Source organism: Dysidea avara, chromosome 10, assembly GCF_963678975.1.
Source record: "Dysidea avara chromosome 10, odDysAvar1.4, whole genome shotgun sequence".
NCBI classification, from domain to species: Eukaryota; Metazoa; Porifera; class Demospongiae; order Dictyoceratida; family Dysideidae; genus Dysidea; species Dysidea avara.
Genome location: NC_089281.1, coordinates 8410319 through 8431278, shown reverse-complemented (window position 1 = coordinate 8431278; position 20960 = coordinate 8410319). Strand labels below are relative to the sequence as shown.

The 20960-nt window shown below is 37.3% G+C and overlaps 1 protein-coding gene across 4 annotated transcripts in view; it reads right to left on the bottom strand.

Annotated features, from left to right (window-relative positions):
- The window catches only part of LOC136268802 (gamma-aminobutyric acid type B receptor subunit 2-like), a 46366-nt gene that overhangs the window by 9890 nt on the left and 15516 nt on the right, over positions 1-20960 (bottom strand). Inside the window, exons 2-9 of one of the 4 annotated variants that reach the window (XM_066064264.1) lie at positions 16691-16834; positions 14512-14682; positions 13813-13923; positions 9661-9726; positions 9324-9551; positions 9016-9264; positions 3027-3090; positions 2756-2857 (exon numbers count right to left, since the gene is read on the bottom strand). In XM_066064264.1, the coding sequence (XP_065920336.1) occupies positions 2756-2857; positions 3027-3090; positions 9016-9264; positions 9324-9551; positions 9661-9726; positions 13813-13923; positions 14512-14682; positions 16691-16834 (1135 nt within the window). Of the gene's footprint in view, positions 1-2755; positions 2858-3026; positions 3091-9015; positions 9265-9323; positions 9552-9660; positions 9727-13812; positions 13924-14511; positions 14683-16608; positions 16616-16690; positions 16835-20960 lie in introns of those variants that run through there. The other 3 variants (XM_066064265.1, XM_066064267.1, XM_066064266.1) reach the window with 3 other exon arrangements.

Genomic DNA, 20960 nt, shown 5'->3' with positions numbered 1-20960 from the left:
AACTTACACTGCCTGCCAGGTGCCATCACAATCCAAATCAATCGCTGATTAGTTTCCATATAAGGAAATAAAATATCATTATTTGAAGCCGTATACGAAATTGCACGTGACCAGTGACACATGGCGATGGTGAAGATGACCGAGTCTTTCTTGAGGTCTTTCTCTTCTTTGATAGTGGCGAACTCGTCTCTACTTTGACTTCAATTAGTGCGGCTGGAGTGCCATTTGCATGTGATGTAAAGCAAACGCAGTGACGTAATTCGGATTGTCATGGAACTCAGTTTCATGCTCCTTCACCGCCTTCGGCAGCTCATAAGCTCCTGCTCAGATAATGACCCACAATATGCTTCCCAGGAGTTCAAGTACTTCGCTACAGAGTACAACTTCCAACGCTGTACAAGCAGCCCCTACCATCCCCAAGAGAATGGGGAAACAGAATGAGCTATTAAAACAATGAAAAGCTTGCAATTGTGATCCCAATGTAGTCCTCTTGTCATACCAATCAACTCTGCTCTCATGGTGTAAGACTGTCTCCAGCCCAACTGTTAATGAGCAGACCAATTCGCTTCACTCTACCTGTACCTGAAGAGACATTAGTTCCCAAATGGCCTGACCTCAGAAAATTGATGAAAGTTTTACAAAAGAAAATTTTTGACCGGCAGCATAGAGCCAGTGAACTGCCAAGTTTCAATGAAGATCAACCTGTATTTGTTACCACCAGGGAAGGCACCGACCCTGTACCAGGAAAGGTAGCACAAGAGACTAGAAACAGAAGTTCAGACATCCTCTGAAATTGTCAGACAAAATAGAAGCGATCTTCATGCTAGACCCAAAGAATCCCTTACTACAGCAGAAACAATGCAGACCAGAGTTTGTCAGAAGTCCGGTTGAGGGTAAATGATTTGCCAGTCACGTTTAAAATTGACACAGGGGCAGAGGTTTCAGCAAATAGTGAAGTTACCTTCAAATGCCAATAGAGAAGACTGCTAGGAGATTGAATGGTCCCCTCTTACAGTATTAGGACAATTTACAGCAAGTCTCACTTTCAAGCATGTTTCCTGCAAGCAGAATGTATTTGTAGTAAAAGGCCTAAAGTGCAACATATTGGGGCTACCTGCTATCACCTCACTGAACCTGGTATCGAGATTAGATTCATTGCAGCTCAGAGCAAGTGAGATCCAGAAACAATATCCCCAGCTTTTTCGTGGTCTTAGCATATTTGGGGAGGAGGACTGATAAAAGATGCCAAACTGTTTACTCTCCACACAGCCAGGCTGGAATGTGCCACTGCCTTTACACAGTAAGGTGCAAGATGAACTTAATCGGATAGAATTGTTGGATGTGATCTCCCCAGTTCGTGACCCCTCGCCATGGTGTGGTGGTATAGTGGTGGTCCCAAAAGCTTAAGGACAAGTTTGAATATGTGTGGACCTCAAATGCCCAAATGAGAGTGTTCAAAGAGAATTCCATCCCTTACTGTGGATATCACCCACTTACGGACTGGACAAATATATGCCCTCCAAACCGGTTAATTTATAGCCAAAGAAAGGGGGATGTGGTGTGAACAGACTATTATTAGCCTTGCACATGCACACAGACATAATTGTATTAGCACGATGGTCATGTGATTATTAATGTTGTACACATTGTTTTGGTTGTGTGATTGATCCCAAATAGTATAGTTAGCTAATGGGATCAAAGATGAGCAGAAAAAAGACATTTTCTTTTTTGTTGTGATTGGTCCGCAAGCTTATAAACTGTTGAAGAGCTTAATTGCCCTGGCGAAACCTGGTGACAAAGCCTGGTACAAACATGCATTAACGAAACACTGCAAACTGGCTCCTTCAGAGATAGTAAGACAATACTGCTTCAATACAAGAGTTCTCCGCAAAGAGTAACTTATGCATCAGAGTTGCATGGATTGGCACAGTTTTGTAGTTTTGGAAACAGTTTGGAAACAATGCTTAGGGATTATCTTGTCTGTAGCATTAATGATGAAGAAATTCAATGTCATTTGCTAACTGAATTGTCACTGGATTTGAAGAAAGCACTTGAACTAGCTCAAGACACAGAGTGAACTGTACAAAACGTTCATGAGATGCGGGGGATAAACCAAGCAGGAACAGGGAAGTTAGGAGACATACATTTGCTGAGTGATAAGAGAACAGGTTTTGTTTGCTACGGATGTGGTCAACGTGGTCATGGCCCATCCCAGTGTTCGCTCCAAACTGTCAAATGTCACAAGTGTGGGAAGATGGAGAAAGTTTGCCAGTCAAATAAGCCCTCCGTTCCACACAAACCAGGGGGGTAGGACAAGACCACGTGCACTACAAAGCGCTAACAAAAATATTTTTATTAAACATAGTCGTATTATCTGCTGAAAGTAATAAATCACACAACAATGGTTGTACTGTAATCAATGATGATTACTGCTACTGTTAACATGAAAGTCATGACCACCACACATCGTTACCACTGTATGTTTACTTACTCTATAACGGCAGCATTTTTATACCGTGATTCACACCATTGTAAAGCAAACTGAGTAGAATTGAAATATGTATCATGCCCCAATGCACACTTTTTGTACAGAGACCATTCAGCTCACGTGAAATATTTTTGTACTTGCGCAATATTCATTACGTATTCACACATCATGCACGCATCATGACCTACCCCCCTGCCACACAAACAGATGAATATCCTTTAGTAATGTGTAATACTGATTTTGCTATATACTATACAAGTTACATACCTGGCCAAATGTCACTTAATGACATATTGTTGCTGAAATGAAATGTTCCATCATCAGACAACATGGCAACTGGAATGCTATCAACTCTCCCTGTTTCACCTACTGTACATGACAATGATACAGTCATAAAACTATAATTATGCATACACCATTGTCTTAGAACATAAATTGTATAGACAGTTCCAAAACATTTAGTTGGTATATTTAGATGAGTACAATAATAAGAATTACATACACGTACAACTGCACACAAAACACACAAAAAACTTACTCATTTGATACTGTTCTATCCTAAGGTTTGGTTGACGTTCTCTGTTTTTTATAATTACTTTCCCCTAAACATTGTAGTACAGTGACAGTGACAGTAACGGTCACACACACACACGCACGCACTCACGCACGCACGCACGCACGCACGCACGCACGCACGCACTCACTCACACACACATCAGTGGCAGACCCAGACCTTTAAAATAGGGGTTTTACTCATGGTAACTATACAACCCACAGACTATGAAATGTGACATGAAAATATTGCTTCACAGTTAAATCATTTTGTCATCATATAGCTTAGAGTTTTTCAAGGCAGTTATAAAAGTTGCATAAAAGAACTGAACACCAATAAAATGATAATTATTTTTAGAGGTGTGCTTAATATGGTAAGAACTTTAGCAGTTTCTAAGGGGATGGTTCAGCCTCAGGTATGATAGATTAGTTGAAAATAATACGGTAAGTATGTATCCACACAAAAACAGCCAAGCTGTGAAAAAGTGGTGCAGCCTTAAAAATACTGGGTGAAAAAAGTTGTGAAATCAAAGGTAGCGGCCAAGAAATGGCTGCAATGATGTTAATGCTAATAAATTTTAACATGCACACAGCCATTATTAAAATTTTTTAGTACAAACATAGCCATTTCTTGGCCGCTACCTTTGATTTCACAAGTTTTTTTTCATTCAGGCTTTTTAAGGCCGCACCACTTTTTCACAGCTTGGCTGTTTTTGTGTGGATTTCATTTATTTTTGTACTTTATAAGGCCCAAAACCAGCCTATGGCTGAGTTTGAGGTTTGTTGTTACTCACATTTCTTCTTTTCTATGTAGATACAATGATGATTATTGAAGACAGGCTTATAAATGTATTTTTAATTCAATATTTGATAATATTATTGTAATACACTAATAGAGTGCACATTTTTTTGAGGACTTCTAATAGAACATACATAGAATGTTTTATATAGAACAATCTAGTACTTCTATTGGTAGATCTATGAAATTACAAACGTTTGACTATAAGCAGATTTCAACTAGAAATTTCATTTATAAAACACAAATTAAGTGATCAGCCAAGGTAGCAGTGGTTCAGTGGTCAAGGATGCAGGTGTTAGGTTTGGAGGTCCCTGGTTCGAACTCTAGTAAGTTTTTTTGACATTTTTGCACACCTTTTTTACCCCACGGTGACTGCTTTATTAGAGTATCTCAATCCTGCGATTTTACACTTGCTTGGTTTTCGCTTTATAACTTTGTCGCTGTAACTCTATTGCTATTCAAACTATCAAAAGGCATTGCTATGATGATCAGCCTATCTACACACCAATTTTCAAGTTAGTTTTATATTCGGTTTATCCTGTAGCCGTTACAGAAGTTTGATTTTTTTTTATGTTAATAGATGCTCACAACTCCTTGAATATTCCTCAAATTCACAACAAACTTGGTACATGAATCCACTGTTCATTTGTGCCAAAGATCAAGGCAATTGAGTTACACGTTTGCTTTTTATAGCAATTTTTTCAAAGTGTGCGAAAAGAAATTGAAGCCCCTGTAGGCATGAGAAGAAGAAAACAAAGAAATTAAAACAAAATTTCCAATGTCCACATCTCGCAAATGGCTATTGTGAGTCTAATCAAATTTGCTGTGTGGCGTACCCTACCTGGGGGACAGCCATAACGCAAAAATATTGTGCTTTGGAGAAGGGGCCATGGAGTTATGCATGCATGAAAAAGCTGTTTTCTTTCTTCCTGTTAATATATATCTAATCCAAAACAGCCAAGCTGTAAAAAAGTGTGCGGCCCTCAGAAAGGCTATGGTGAAAAAAGATGTGAAATCCAAGGTGGCGGCCAAGAAATGGCTGTGATGGTAGGTTAATGGTAAAAATTTTAATAATGACAATTCAGGTAAATTTTGTGAAGCGGCACAAAAATTCACCTGAATTGTCGTTATTAAAATTTTTACCATTAACCTACCATCACAGCCATTTCTTGGCCGCCACCTTGGATTTCACATCTTTTTTCACCATAGCCTTTCTGAGGGCTGCACACTTTTTTACAGCTTGGCTGTTTTGGATTAGATTTCATTTCTTTTTGTATTTGTATACCCCAAAGCTGGCCATAGGCCAGCTTTGGGACTATTTTAACCTATGTTTTTTTTCTTTACTACAGGAAGAAGAAAAGATGAAATAGATGTACTTTAAATATTTTATCAGTAAATGTACAAATTATATATATAATACATATGTGACCGGATTTGCGAAAAGGGGCCTTCCACACACATCCAATTTGCCAACTTTGACAATTGATAACTTCAGATTGGAAAGAGCTATTGCCTTGAAATTTGGGCAGTGGTGATTTCTTTGCAGCTGAACTCTCTACAAGGTAATTTCTTCTCGCTGATCTCTCTACAGGGAGATTTGTTTGTAGCTGAACTATCTACAAGGTAACTTCTTCTAGCTGATCTCTCTACAGGGTGATTTGTTCGTAGCTGAATTCTGTACAGGTGATTTGTTTGCAGCTGAGCTCTTTACAAAATGGTTTCTTTGTAGCTGAACTCTCTACAAGGTAACTTCTTCTAACTGATCTTTCTACAGGGCAATTTGTATGTGGCAGAATTTTAAACAGGGTGATTTCTTTGCAGTTGAACTTTCTACATGGTGGTTTCTGTGTAGCTGAATTCTCAACAAGGTAACTTCTTCTAGCTGATCTCTCTACAGGGTGATTTGTTTGTAGCTGAACGATCTACAAGGTAACTTCTTCTAGCTGATCTCTCTACAGGGTGGTTTCTTTGTAGCTGAACTCTCTAAAAGGTAACTTCTTCTAACTGATCTTTCTACAGGGCAATTTGTTTGTGGCTGCATTTTCTACAGGATGATTTCTTTACAGCTGAACTCACTACATGGTGGTTTCTTTGTAGCTGAACTCTCTACAAAGTAATTTCTTCTAGCTGATCTCTCTACAGGGAGATCTGTTTGTAGCTGAACTATCTACAAGGTAACTTCTTCTAACTGATCTTTCTACAGGGCAATTTGTTTGTGGCAGAATTTTATACAGGGTGATTTCTTTGCAGCTGAACTCTCTACATGGAGGTTTCTTTGTAGCTGAAATCTCTACAAGGTAACTTCTTCTAGCTGATCTCTCTACAGGGTGATTTGTTTGTAGCTGAACGATCTACAAGATAACTTCTTCTAGCTGATCTCTCTACAGGGTGATTTGTTTGTAGCTGAATTCTGTACAGGTGATTTGTTTGCAGCTGAGCTCTTTACAGAATGGTTTCGTAGCTGAACTCTCTAAAGGTAACTTCTTCTAACATCATTCTACAGGGCAATTTGTTTGTGGCTGAATTTTCTACAGGGTGATTTCTTTGCAGCTGAGCTCTCTACTTGGTGGTTTCTTTGTAGCTGAACTATGTACAAGGTAATTTCTTCTAGCTGACCTCTCTACAGGGTGATTTGTTTGTAGCTGAATTCTGTACAGGTGATTTGTTTGCAGCTGAGCTCTAAACAGAATGGTTTGTTTGTAGCTGAACTCTCTACAAGGTAACTTTTCTAGCTGATGTCTCTACAAGGTGACTAGTTTGTAGCTGAACTCTCTACATGGTGGTTTCTTTGTAACTGAACTTTCTACAAGGTGACTTCTTCTAGCTGATCTAACACAGGGTGATTTGTTTGTAGCTGAACTCTCTACAAGGTAACTTCTTCTAGCTGATCTCTCTACAGGGAGATTTGTTTGTAGCTGAACTCTCTACAGGTGATTTGTTTGAAGCTGAACTCTCTAAATGATGGTTTCTTTGTAGCTGAACTCTCTACAAGTTAACTTCTTCTAGCTGATCTCTCTACTGGGTGATTTGCTTGTAGCTGAACTATCTACAAGATAACTTCTTCTAGCTGATCTCTCTACATGGTGATTTGTTTGTAGCTGAATTCTGTATAGGTGATTTGTTTGCAGCTGAGCTCTTTAAATAATGGTTTCCTTGTAGCTGAACTCTCTCAAGGTAACTTCTTCTAGCTGATGCCATTACAGGGTCACTAGTTTGTAGCTGAATTCTCTACATGGTGGTTTCTTTGTAACTGAACTCTCTACAAGGTAACTTTTTCTAGCTCATCTTTCTACAGGGTGATTTATTTGTAGCTGAATTCTGTACAGTTTGCAGCTGAGCTCTTTAAAGAATGGTTTCTTTGTAGCTGAACTCTCTACAAGGTAACTTCTTCTAGCTGATGTTTCTACAAGGTTTCTAGTTTGTAGCTGAGCTCTCTACATGGTGGTTTCTTTGTAACTGAACTCTCTACAAGGTGACCTCTTCTAGCTGATCTTTCTACAGGGTGATTTGTTTGAAGCTGAACTCTCTACAAGGTAACTTCTTCTAGCTGATCTCTCTACAGGGAGATTTGTTTGTAGCTGAACTCTCTATATGATGGTTTCTTTGTAGCTGAACTCTCTACAAGGTAACTTCTTCTAGCTAATCTCTCTACAGGGAGATTTGTTTGTAGCTGAACTCTCTACATGATGGTTTCTTTGTTGCTGAACTCTCTACAAGGTAACTTCTTCTATTGATCTCTCCACAGGGCGGTTTGTTTGTAGCTGAACTCTCTACATGGTGGTTTCTTTGTAGCTGAACTCTACAAGGTGATTTTTTCTAGCTGAACTATCTCTTTCCATAGTTACATGAACTCCATACAAGGTAACTTCTTCTAGCTGATCTCTCTACAGGGTGACTTGTGTGTAGCTGATCTCTATACAGGTTTCTTATTTCTAGCTGATCTCTTGAATTCTCTTCAGGGTGACTGCTCTATTAGAGTATCTCGATCTCGCACTTGCTGCACTAAGTTGGATTTCGTGTTATAACTCCGTGGTTTTAAGTCTGATTCTTCTACACCATTGATGAGCCTTTCTAAGATGATTACTCCATCTGTACAACGATTTTCAAAGCATTACCCCAAGCGGTTTATCTGGTAGGCGTGGCAAGCAGTCGTTTTTGTATAGTAGCTAATCTCGATTGCGTAATTGTTACACACTGTTGGTTTTTTCGTTGTATCTTCCTGTTTTTTAGCTCGATTTCTTTCAAACCACAAAAGGTTTGAGGTTCAATAGTTAACCTATTTACCCACCGATTTTCAGCTTCTTCCCACACGCGGTTTACCCTGTAGGCGTGACAACATATTGGTGTTATTTTTCGTGAATAATCGCTCATAACTCTTTGCTTGTTTATCGTATTCCAGCCAAAGTTGGTACCGAGATGCGCCTTTATATCCCCCTTCTGTGTGCCAAATTTCAAGGCAATCGGATATGGCGTTCGAGTTTTATAGCAGTTTTTGTAAGTGTGCGACAAGAAAAAGAAAAATAAGAAGAAAAAAAACGAAGAAACTGAGCTAATTTTTGAAGTCGCATATCTCGGGAACGCGCGAAGCGATTTCGCTCAAATTTGGAATGTGGAGTGCTGCAGTTGGAGGGAATGTCCACAGCAAAAATCGTTTTGTTTCATCAAGGAAGCACAGAGCTACGGAGGTGCGAAAATTGCGTTTTCTTTCTTCCTGTCAATATACTCACGGGTGTTACGCGCCGGCTTCTTGGGCCGCACGACACACTACCGTGTGTCTTGATATATATACTTATGGTGTGGTCGCCGGCTTTCTTGGCCACATGACACACTACCGTGTGTCTTGATTCCTATTAGTGATTTCTGTAAATTAACTTGTATACCAAAGAATATCTGATGGTGCAGACACCTCCAATTCTCCCACCACTTAGGCACAGTTCTAAAACTATAATTTTTTTCATTTCTTTACACTCTTCAAATTGTAACATTTTCAAGGTACACTATTGGCAGTTAACTAAAATACATATTTGTTTCAATTATTTTAGACAAGTTCAAAAGGAAGTATCGAGATATGTCTAAAAGGACTTAAATTTGTTATCGCACACCGCTTAGTGACAAAATTATTTTGCTTTACACCCGTACCCTGGATTTGCCACTGCATACTTAACATTTTACTTACAGAAACACCACGGAAAGTAAGATTAGACATTCTTTTGATGAATATGTCTGTAATATCAGAATGGTCATATGTGAAGCTCTGCAGAGTTAGGCCAAGATGGTCTTCAATGTCAGGGATGGATTGGTTTAACGTAAGAGCAATCATCCACACTGCATCATAAACATATCTTGCTTGTGTGATAGGCTCATCCCCGGGGTAACCAAGCTGATCCAATATGCTTCTATATTCCATCCAAAATTCATTAGGTGTCTGTTTAGGATAAAGACACACAGTACATATATAATACAACCAGTTAGTAAGTTACATACATAATTAACATCAGTAGGACTATCGTTTTCCTCTTCAGTAGGTAGGGGGAAGTGATGGAAGGACAAGGAACGGTAAATTACTTGTTGCATCTCATCAAGTGTACAATTGTCTGTGTCAACCACAAATCTATTATTAATATCATTGCCTATTTCTTCCCACCAGCCTTCACTGTACCATCCATATGTCATCCAGACAAACCTAGGATAAATCATGTTCTGCCGACGTGCCTATGATATAATATTAAGATGAGCCAGTCAGTATTACTTCAATTTGCAGATGCATAGTAGACATGTCCATTAAATGTTTAACATATGTATATACAAAATACTTACATACCAAACAGAGTAACTGTCTTGCTGCTTCTTCATATACATTCATTATCACAATTCTAGTACCACTGGACTGTAATCAAATAAAAAATATAAATACCAACTAAATACAATGAGACAATAGAGTACTATTGTACTAACAACAGTTTAAAATTGTGTATCTACATATATAAAGCTGAAAAGCTGTCAATCTGTCTGTCCGGCTGATTACTTGCCTAGGACTGCCCATATCAATACATCATGTTCCCAACATGAAGCGCTCATCATCAGCCTACTTCAAGTTTATTATTGCGAGTTGATGCATACTTTTGTTTGTTCTCTACAGTGTATAGAAGTCCAAGGCATAGAGAAAAACTAGGGGTAAATACATTTGAAACCACAGCACATACTGTTCAAGTGGTAGAACGGTTGACTAGCATGCAGGAGGTTGTGGTTTTGAATCCACATGTTGGCAGGATTTTTTTTCTTTCTACTCAATACCTTTTTTGTGCACACCTTTTTAAAACTCAACTTTTAGCTTACCATATGTTGGTATGCAAAGCACGTATCAATATGGAATTTTAGTAAAATTAAATGCCCATCATCTGGCAACGCAAGTGTTGTTGTAGAAAATCAATATGTGCTTATGTCTGCTCCTTATAGGGCAATGAAGGCACTGGTGTAGAGAAGGATCACTGAAAAGTTCAGCTACATTCCTGTCAAAACCACAGATACACAACTGTCGCGATTTGCGCACCTCTCTTAACCTCAAGTTATTATAACCAACCTGGGTTCAATCCCCGCATAGGTCATAACCTTTTTTTTCACTTTTGGGACATTTTTGATGCATCTTTTTGTTCTATCTGTTCCATGCATGTCTTCATCTACAAACTCTTATGCTCAGTTTTTCAGGCATTTTTGGGATAGGGCGGGCAAATTGACAACATATTTTGTCTATCTGTGTGTTGGTCCAGTGTGTTGTATAGTAGGTAAAAGCTTCTTTCACATTTACACCATGCAGATACTGTAGTTTACACTGAGGAAGTGCACAACTGTCTCACTAATCCTGCTTACATTCTTTCACTCTAAAGGATCATGCATTACTTTAATGGTCAATTATACTGTAGGTATTTAAAAACTGGGTTTTTGTATGGCAAAAGGTATACGTGTCACTACAACATCAGAACTGAAAGTGCATATCATAGGACAAGTTCTGAACCTTTATTTGCCATCAATTACAAATTGAGTTGGCTTTAAATTATGCTGAAGTTAATTTCTCTTTGTTGACAGTAAGGTAAACATTATGTAGAACTGAAACTAAATGTGTACACCACCTATAATGCACGTATATACAAATATCACATGCAGTTCAACTAATTAGCCCTACATGCTCATTATTTTACTATATGTACTTCAAAAATGGCATAAGGATCATGTACTACTAGATGAATAAAAAATTGGAAATTTTAAAATGGGAATAGGAATCTCTGAAAAAAACCACCAAACAGGAAGGGATCGCTGGGGGTGGTAATGTAAACCACAAAAATCCCTATTTTGACTTATTTCAAAATGACTGAAACATGTAACTAAACATTTATGACAGAGAGTCAAAATAGGGATTTGTGGTTTACATTACCACCCCAGCGATCCCTTCTTGTTTGGTGGCTTTTTTCAGAGATCCAATTTTTTATTCATCTAGTAGTACATGATCCTATGCCATTTTTGAAGTACATATAGTGAAATAATGAGCATGTAGGGCTAATTAGTTGAACTGCATGTGAGCTTTGTATATACGTGCATTATAGGTGGTGTACACATTTAGTTTCAGTTCTACATAATGTTTACCTTACTGCCAACAAAGAGAAATGAACTTCAGCATAATTTAAAGCAATCTCTTCTTGTTTGGTGGTTTTTTTCAGAGATTCCTATTCTCAATTAAAATCTCCATTTTTTTATTCATCTAGTTTGTGTACTTTTTATTAATCCAGTAATGGATTTGCTTTATTGATAATGATAATTGTTGTAGATATGTAGAGCAATTTACAATTAGTGGCTGTCAAGTTCAGTGCAAGCTCTGTTGTTATCATACACACTTGACTGCATTATTAGAGTGTTTACCTGACTGCTCTTGCTGTAGAGGAGTATTACACACATTCCTAATATTGAGCAGATGTTGTCTAACTTGTCTTACTACATGTTTCAGGACTCTAGTTGTCACATTAGCATCCTAATGCAGTGTTCATGAATATACACCAATATCTATGATTAAACACTACCGAACACTACAACTGAACAAAGCTCAGTCACAAAACGGAATCCTGTAATTTTATTTGTTATACGGCTTCTTTAATATACGGAACTGTGCCAATTGTGTAATGGCAAAGAGAACTTAGAAAAATTTTGAGGTGTAGGGTGGTTCGCGATCTGTGGAATAAGGGCTTATTGATAGATCATGGACATGTAAAAGGACTCAGTAAACATGGCTATATAGTTTTTAATGCGAAAAAGTGGATAACTTTTGCTGTACATGAGAGAAACAAAATAATATTATGAATAATAATTTGAACAAAATGCCAAATTTCAGTTTTGTCCCAAATACACATACTGTTTCCTTTTCACTTGATACTTACTAGTGGACCAATACTCATTGCAAATAACCACCAGAGGGTTGTTTTGAGTTGGAGGATGCTTTCCAAGGTGGTTTTTAGGTGTGCGTTCTATTAGAGTTTTTGCAAAAAACATATGCGATCCCTATTATGAACCCACTATTGTGGTTCATGATAAAGCACTATGAACATGCATGCTACACAGCAAATATAGGACACTAATATTTATGCTTGGTTCTAGGGATCTGCAATACATATCAATACGGCAATATATCAATACAGCAAATAAGTATCACAATACGATACTGTACTTAGAGAAAATATTGATATATCAAAGTTTTCTAGTAGAACAGTCAGTGATTGATTGCTCTATTACTGTAACAGTGATCTAGGTACTCAAATAGAAAGTCTCTCTATTTACCTGTGCTAGCAACGTTACGAGAAGCCATGCAAATACGCATGTATAAGTGCTGCTGTTATGGCTAAAATATTGTTACCCGGGTTTTCTAAAAACAGTAGCTGTTACACTTTAAGTATAAAGAACTGCACCACTAAGGCTTAGTGGTGCAGCAATCTTGACAACTCATCAAAATGCGGACAAGTCTTTGTTGGAACATGTATTAAAATGTTTGTGGTAGTTCCCAATATATTAATTATAGTCGCATTAGTTCCCTGTATGTAAAACAGCTAGGTACCAATGCTTTTGTTTGCTTCTTACAGTGCAGTGAAGCCACTGGTAGAGAAGACGAACTGAATATTTGAACTACATTCCTGTCAAAACGACAAACAATAAATTTTGGCATTTTGCATCTTTCAACAGGATGGCATGAGGAAACCTCATGCTCTTTAAAAATGTGACATCACCATGCACATGCACTACATAGCTACACGAGCAGTGCTGGTCTTTAATGCTTGGTCCCTCTTCTTGGCATTAAAATGTTTAATGTGGAGATGGTCCTGCACGTAGGGCAGGTACCAATGCTAGTACTAAATAACTGAACAAACAGGAGAAGACTAATTGAAAACTTATGTTAGGAGTCACATGTTTAGAAGGACAAGAAAGTTGATTTATTGGAGTAAATGATTTTATAAATATAACCTGAAAACTGTCCTAGATAGATGAGCTAACATTTATTTGTAGGAGTATGTAGTGTATGCAACAACGATATAAGTGGATTGGGTCATCTGATTATCCAGGTTGTAGGTCTCATCTGCTATATTGAATATCTGGGTCTGATCGTACATTAGCAAGCTTCATTGTAGTGATGGAAATACAGTAGTGCAGCATACGTAAGAAACTTGTGTAAAACCATGCCTACCATCCATAAATGTATGTGTTGGCTCTTTGGTAGCTACTTGTTTCTGTTTCCTTTTGTTCCTATAGTGCAGCAGTATACTATTAATGTAGGGCTAACTACGTAACAGGGCTTGCAATTGGGACTTCTAAAATTTAGTTCTTAATGAATGCCTCCATGTTTATTAAACTGCATGGGCTAACTATTCAAGTCAGTGGGTCAACCAAGTCAGCAGTACAGACCCACTTACATTGAACAAGCACATCAAATCTAACTAACCCTTATCCTGACAATAATGTCTTCAGCACGACCGTTGTTAATGTAAGAGAAATCATTAGAAATCACATTAATCCTATTTCTAACTAGTTCTGACTTCAACTGGTCTCTGACCTAATGAAACAAAATAAAAACACAACAATATGATACAGAGCCATTCATAAACCATTTCCTTGTTTAAACAGGAAAAGGTGTATCTAATATTTACATGCAGACATTTTAAATACCATATAATTTAATTATTCATGTATGTATATGTTAGAAAACCTGATCAAGATAGTTTACACATGTAACTACATGTCATACGTAGATTTCTTCAAGTTTTTGTAAAATATTCTTTCAAAACAGGTACTTTTAAAACCCATTGATGAGAGGAAACCCTCAACATATAAGTAATCAAATTGATAACTGATTGCAAATAAATAGGAAAGGCATTTAGCTAGTAGCAAGGTGACAAAACATTTGTAACCCTATTGTAATTTCTTTCAATCCCACAACATTTTAATTCCTTGTATTTTACTATTTTCAGTATCACGATTTCGGTTTTGTGCCTCAATATGTAGTATAGTGGCTTTGTTAGTGCCTGGTATAACTACATGTAAATATATTGCAGAGCCCTACCATGCAGTATATCCATTAATTTTCATAGGTATGAGGGACGTTCCAGTGTGACACCCATTTCCAAACTATATTAATACTTACCTCTCTGAACAACTCGACATTTTGAGTGATAATAGCTACTTGTCGCCAACCAAACTGTCTTATTGTAGCTACGTTTGCAGCCACTGTGGAAATATCAGAAGAAATAGCTCTGAAGAATGTCGGGAATCTATTGGTATTGTTGAGATCAGGTGAACTAGCTGTGTAGGATACCTGGGAAGAAACAAAACAACTAACAAAGTTTCTGGCCTATTTAAAGTAATTACTCAAACACTTCAACAATCCACTTGACAAACATGTACTTTACACATTTATAGGGTTTCGCTGCATAGTGGGATTATCAACCTCTTACTGTATGGCATAAACAAATGAAACAGGAAGCCACAGAGATTCTTAAGTGTTTCCTGTTCCCAATGTAGTTTCATGCTAGACAGTAAACAGTACCTTAAACGCTTTAGGTGCATACCTAACTTATCTTTTAAACTAAAATACTTTTAAAATCGCATAAGTAAGTATCGGACTACACTATCATTGAATGATGCTTCTATTACATAAATAGGCTACATATACGTGCATTGTATAATCATTGGATAGACAGCAAAAAGTGGTAAATCAATCAACAAACACATGTACAGTTTACAAAGCACTGAACTTAAAAATTAATAAACACCTCATACACCCAAGACTTGGAATTAGAAATTTGTGGTACTTGTTCATTTCACAATATCTCCACAGAGATATATAACATCATTAGGCATATAAGTTGTCTTAAATGAAATTCATTACGTGGTCTGTCGGCATCTCTCAAACATTAGTCAGGTAAGCCATAAAGTGCAATTCTGATCAACTATAATATAAAAATGGATAACATGTTTACTCATATGGGCGCTGATCATGACTCTTATATTGAACAATGTCATTGTGCAAGTTCAGTAAGTTGATTCCAATTGAGAGAAGTAACTCTCTACGAACAAATTACGCATTACAGACCTTCAGAATTCACATAGCTTTGTTTGCTATGATGGTACTCAGACATTTTAATGTACACAACAGAAGTAAATAAACATGGTAAATAACACTATACATTAAATGTGTACATAAACACCTCATGTTTACAAAAACATAAGTACAGTGTTCCATGAGAGAACAAATATTGATAGAAAAATAGTTATCAATAACCAGTTGTTTACAAAAAATGGATGTATGCATAAAAATGGCACATAATAAATGGGATATTTTTAGGTGTACACTATATATTGACCAATTGCTGAATATAGCTAACAAATAGACTTTAGTTACCAAAGCAATGAGGTTGTTCTTCCTATTTCCTTCCTGTTTACTTTCATTTTAATCATATCACTTCCTGTTCTAGGTACTGACCTAACTCACAGTATACCCACAAAACTCCAATAAGACAGCTTGAGCTAGCTTTAAGACATTACTACTATAGTGGAAAATTTTCAAGTCACAAAACTGTAAAATTTGATTTTCGCATTTTTTAAATTCACGAAAGTCCAGAAAACAGATTTTGTAAGGTAATAGTTATAAGTATAAACCTGAAACATTTCACAGTTATATTACTTGCAAAATTCGCAAAAGTTTCATCCTTCGAAAGTTTTCCAGCTATATACCAATCTGATAAAATTACAGCATAAGAGTCAGCATTTCCCACAGTCCAGACAGGATGAGCCTGAACTACGTACTACAGGTATTCTGCAGAACAGACACAACACTAACCATATTGGACTAATGTATTTTAGAATTTAAACATACTGATTCTGTTTGGTGTCATGCTATGAAATCTTATTATTAAAAAGTAAACTATTATTGTTCACATTAATACACCTCAATACAAATAAATGATAATAGAAAACTAATGATGTAGTAGCAATAACGATGGAACTGACCATAACAAAGTACACATCACAGGCCAGTGTATATCATATCATGCATGGTCAATAAACATGTATTATAATGAATAATGATGTTTTGTTATTAAATGATATCATGAACTTTACATGACAATCACACTTCCAATGAAGTTTAATCATGCAAAGAGACCAAGTGTGTCATATCATAATTATGAACTGGTGAGCCCATGACACCTACTAGACATATGTTATTTACCATTATTAATACCTTTTTGGGGGCCGCACCTTTTTTTGACAGCTTGGCTGTTTTTGATTAGATTAATATTGCACTTTAAACCATAAGACAGTACCTGAATTAGGTTTGAGAATGAAGCCAGTTCAGCAATAGACAGTACAGCAGATGAACATCCTGGTCCTAATATGGCAGTAATAATAGGATTATTATTTTGGTGAATATGGTATATAAAGGACTTGGCAGCTCGTTCAGGATCACACTATAGAGTGGGAGACAAGCAATAATTATCCATCTCATAGTGACATGCAAATAAAATTTTACAGCACAATTATCAACAATGATATCAATTTCCACTCCATTATGATGCACATTAACAGTTAAGGTGATAAATATTCTTAAATTTAGGGGATTATTAATGACATATTCTGCCTGAATAAAAATAATACACACCATATGTACCTACAGGTAGGAAACTCTATCATACAACTTACTAGACTTTGTACATAAGCTCAGTTATGCAATGATGCCTATAAATCTTCCAACTTATCCTTGTTTTAGAGCCTTAATAACTACAAAAAGTTTGCTTGACACTTGTAGAAATTAGTACTACAACATGTGACCTACAACTATTTTATGTATGGAACTGGGGAATGTTTCAATTGTGTAAAAAAAGTTCATCAAAAAAGTATTATGTAAATCGATAATAAAAGAGAGAGAGGGTATCTAACTCTAGTATGGGCCATCAAAAATGACAGCCAAAAGTATTTCTGGATATTATAGTAAATCCACGCTTATGATATAAATGCTGATTGAGTGAGTTAACACTTTAGGAGGTGGTGACTTTGAGTAACCCCTTGAAAGTTAGTGTATGCAAGCCAAAGCATATTAACATCCTTCCTGTAAATTCAAGGGAAGCCCGTGGACATGTGACCCATGCTGGAGTTAGATACTCTCTTATTATTTACAAGTACAAGAAAAAACTAGGAATTTTAAATTAGAGTAGGGACAGTGTATAGTGCTGCAATAAAAAGTACTGAGACAAGCTGGATCAGAGTAGTATGTAATGTCCAAATACTGTAAAACAATAAGAAGTGAATATCCCTACTGTGCTGTACTCTAATTTAAAATTTCTAATTTTTTCTTATACTTGTTTGTGAAGTTTTTTTTTGCAAGCTCATGACCACTAAATAGCCTGCTTTTTACAAAACCAGTCACAATATATATATTAAATAGAGTTAATCACAGCACTATTATGCTACTCATACAATAACAACTGATCAGTGGGCGTGGCTCTACATAAGCCTGCAGACAATATTGGACGTGGATTCGTGCATACCTACAGACTGATGAATGGGCGTGGCTACCATATGTCTACAGACAGTAATTTATTTAAGTGGGCGTGGCTCACAAAAGAAGCAGGGCTATGCTATGACATAGTACTACACGTCCACATCGTTACACTAATTAATTTAGCACGTGGGGTCATACCTGGACAATCTGTAAAGCGGGACCTGGATGATCCGAATCGGTTTAACATTGCTACTAAACTATATTATTGACTTACACATTGCTATATAGTTCGCTGCGAGTTGCTCTCACTGATCGATATCAACAGCAAGTCATGTGTGTTCAAATAGTTTGGTGCAACGACCACGTGTATTCAAATATTTTGATGCAATAAAGTACGCTGGTACAGAGGATTGCGGAATCTTTGCAATACAGGAAGTTACCAGAAACGTGACTTATCAAAGTTGTGGTGACGTATTTCAAAGTTTATGGATCATGTTTTTCGGTTGACGCTTTACATTTTGTTGCAAACATTCCGCAAACCCCTATAGATGGCAGAGGAGGTCGGAAGCGTGCATGTGAGCCCAATGGCTTTGTATTGAAAAGTGTACTGGACGTTTTTGGGTACTAAAATACCTCCCGATTGATGAAATACGACAAGTACATGGCATTGGCACAATGAGCCCCACTGAATAAGTTAGTTTTTTAAACTTGGGCTACGTATAAATCACACGAGATCTCGCGCCAGGCCACGGATGCTGTAAATGCCTTTGTTGACAAGCTAGAAAGATAGAGAAAGGAGTCCCACTCAAGAAAACAGTATGAATAAACACCCAAGAAGTCATCCTATGCAGCGTACTTCACTAATACACTAGTGGTGTGCACCCTAGTCAGGATCACATGAGACTAGAAAGATGAAGAAAGCCTCCAGACAAACGGTAGCAACAACTGGCCACCACAAAGAAGGCTAGAAATGAGATTTTCACGGCCAACATTCAATGTTGCTTCCCTCCTCATGCTATAGCCTGCCACAAAAAAATTTTCATAGCGCTTATTACACTTCCGACCTCCTCTGGGTAGATGGAAGCTGTACTGTAGTCTATTAACATTCAGTGGTAGAACCTTGACTGATGGCCATGGTAAAGAAGGATAAAAGGTAAGACAATAGTGCAAGCATTGTATGTTTATCAATATACCAAAGGTTTTTTCTCAAACAAACTAAAAATGTTTCTGCGAAAGAATTAAGGTTGTAGCTGTAGCCAGTTTTCCACTACACTTGACTGAAGGTGTCAGACAGGCAGGCAAAAATTCCTTTGAATAATTAAAAAAAAAAATCTGTAGCAACTTGATGGAAACGTTTCAGGTCGATCTGAAAACACCTTTGGGCTTGATTTTACCCAACCAATACTGTCATGTTGTTGTGAGGAAAATTGAGGCAGGTTTTTGGGTTATATTATATCACGGGCCACGCCTACACCTTCGATGTCCCAACTATCATACACTACAATAGTAGTGTATAGTAGGGACCACAAAGGAGTAGGCGTGACCCACAAAATAACATCACCCAAAAAAACAGCCTCAATTTTCCCAGACGACGATGAGGCAGTATTGGTTAGGTAAAATTAAGCCCAAAAATGCTTTCAGATCGACCCGAAATGCTTTCAACAAGTTGCTACAGAATTTAAAAATTCTTTTATTCAACGGAATTTTCTACTGACTGCCTGACTGCCTGATGCCTTCAGACAAGCGTAACTCGATAACGGCTAAGGCTATGGGCTTGATTTTTTCACTGTTCGACGTCGCTTCAGCCCGAGAGGTGCCTTTTGGCATACCGCAGTACATACAATGCATTCTTCATGGACTTACCAGTGTCCTCCTTTGTGTCCCATTCATCTTTGCTGAGAACGAAAAGTGTCGATTTGGTGGTAGCACGTGATGGCTTCCCTTCGTAACAAAAATCTTCCGTATTATTCATAGTGGCTACTTTGATTGTAGAGGTGTTTTTAAAACAGTTTTTGATTCATACTGCTGTGTAACGGATTGAACATAGCCAACAACGAAGCATAATGGATACTTCACTTTTCAGATGATAATTTATATAACTGGGGCGTGCGGCACCAACCCTTTCTTTCGGCATGCGTGGGTTGCAGAGATGCTTTTCGAACAGCTCTTGATTCGTACTGCTGTGTAACGGGTTGAACATAGCTGACAACGAAGCATAATGGATACTTCACTTTTCAGATAATATAGCTGGGGCGCGCGGCGCCATTTCAAATACAGTATGCGTCACCAATCATAATAATATTATTTACAAAAAAAGTTAACAAACAAGTACTAATTTCAAAAAATTTGGAATTTATAACTAGAGTAGGGACCATATCACATCGATAAAAAGTACTGAAACAAGCTGGGGTAGTGCACAATATTAAATCACAGTAAAACAATAAGAAGTGTTATGTCCCTACTGTGTATTTCCATTATGGTATCTTGGAGCACAGTAGGGATATAACATTTCTTATTGTTTTACTGTGATTTAATATCGTGCACTACTCCAGCTTTTTTCAGTACTTTTTATCCATGTGTTATGGTCCCTATTCTAGTTATAAATTGAAATACTTGCACAGTATGATTCTTGGTATTATGTGTAAATCTCTAATTTCCTTTTACCTAACAAATTGGGTGGCCTCCAAGTTTGAGTATTAGAGATTTTCCCTGAGTCACTGTAAGACCTTTAGTTTCTTAAAATTTCGTAGCCTCTTTGGTTTACCTCCATTGCCACAAAATTAACCATTATTTGACCAAATAACAAAATAAAGTGCACAAGCAGTTCAGTTAGATTGCCACGCTCATACTTGTAGCTATGTTGTGCATTCTGAGTAAGGCTGGAAATTTTGTGCAGTGAATCTTATACAAAATTTTACAAGCAAGAAATTGAACTGAATGGCATGTCACCATCAGTTTGTCGATAAATTCCGGACCAGAATCTTGCTAAGGGTTGATCTCAGCCATTGGTTCGTGTCATGGTTACTGCACCATTTATTACATGGCCCTGATACTAAATGTATTTGTCAGCTTGTTCCTGCTGAAATTTCCATGAA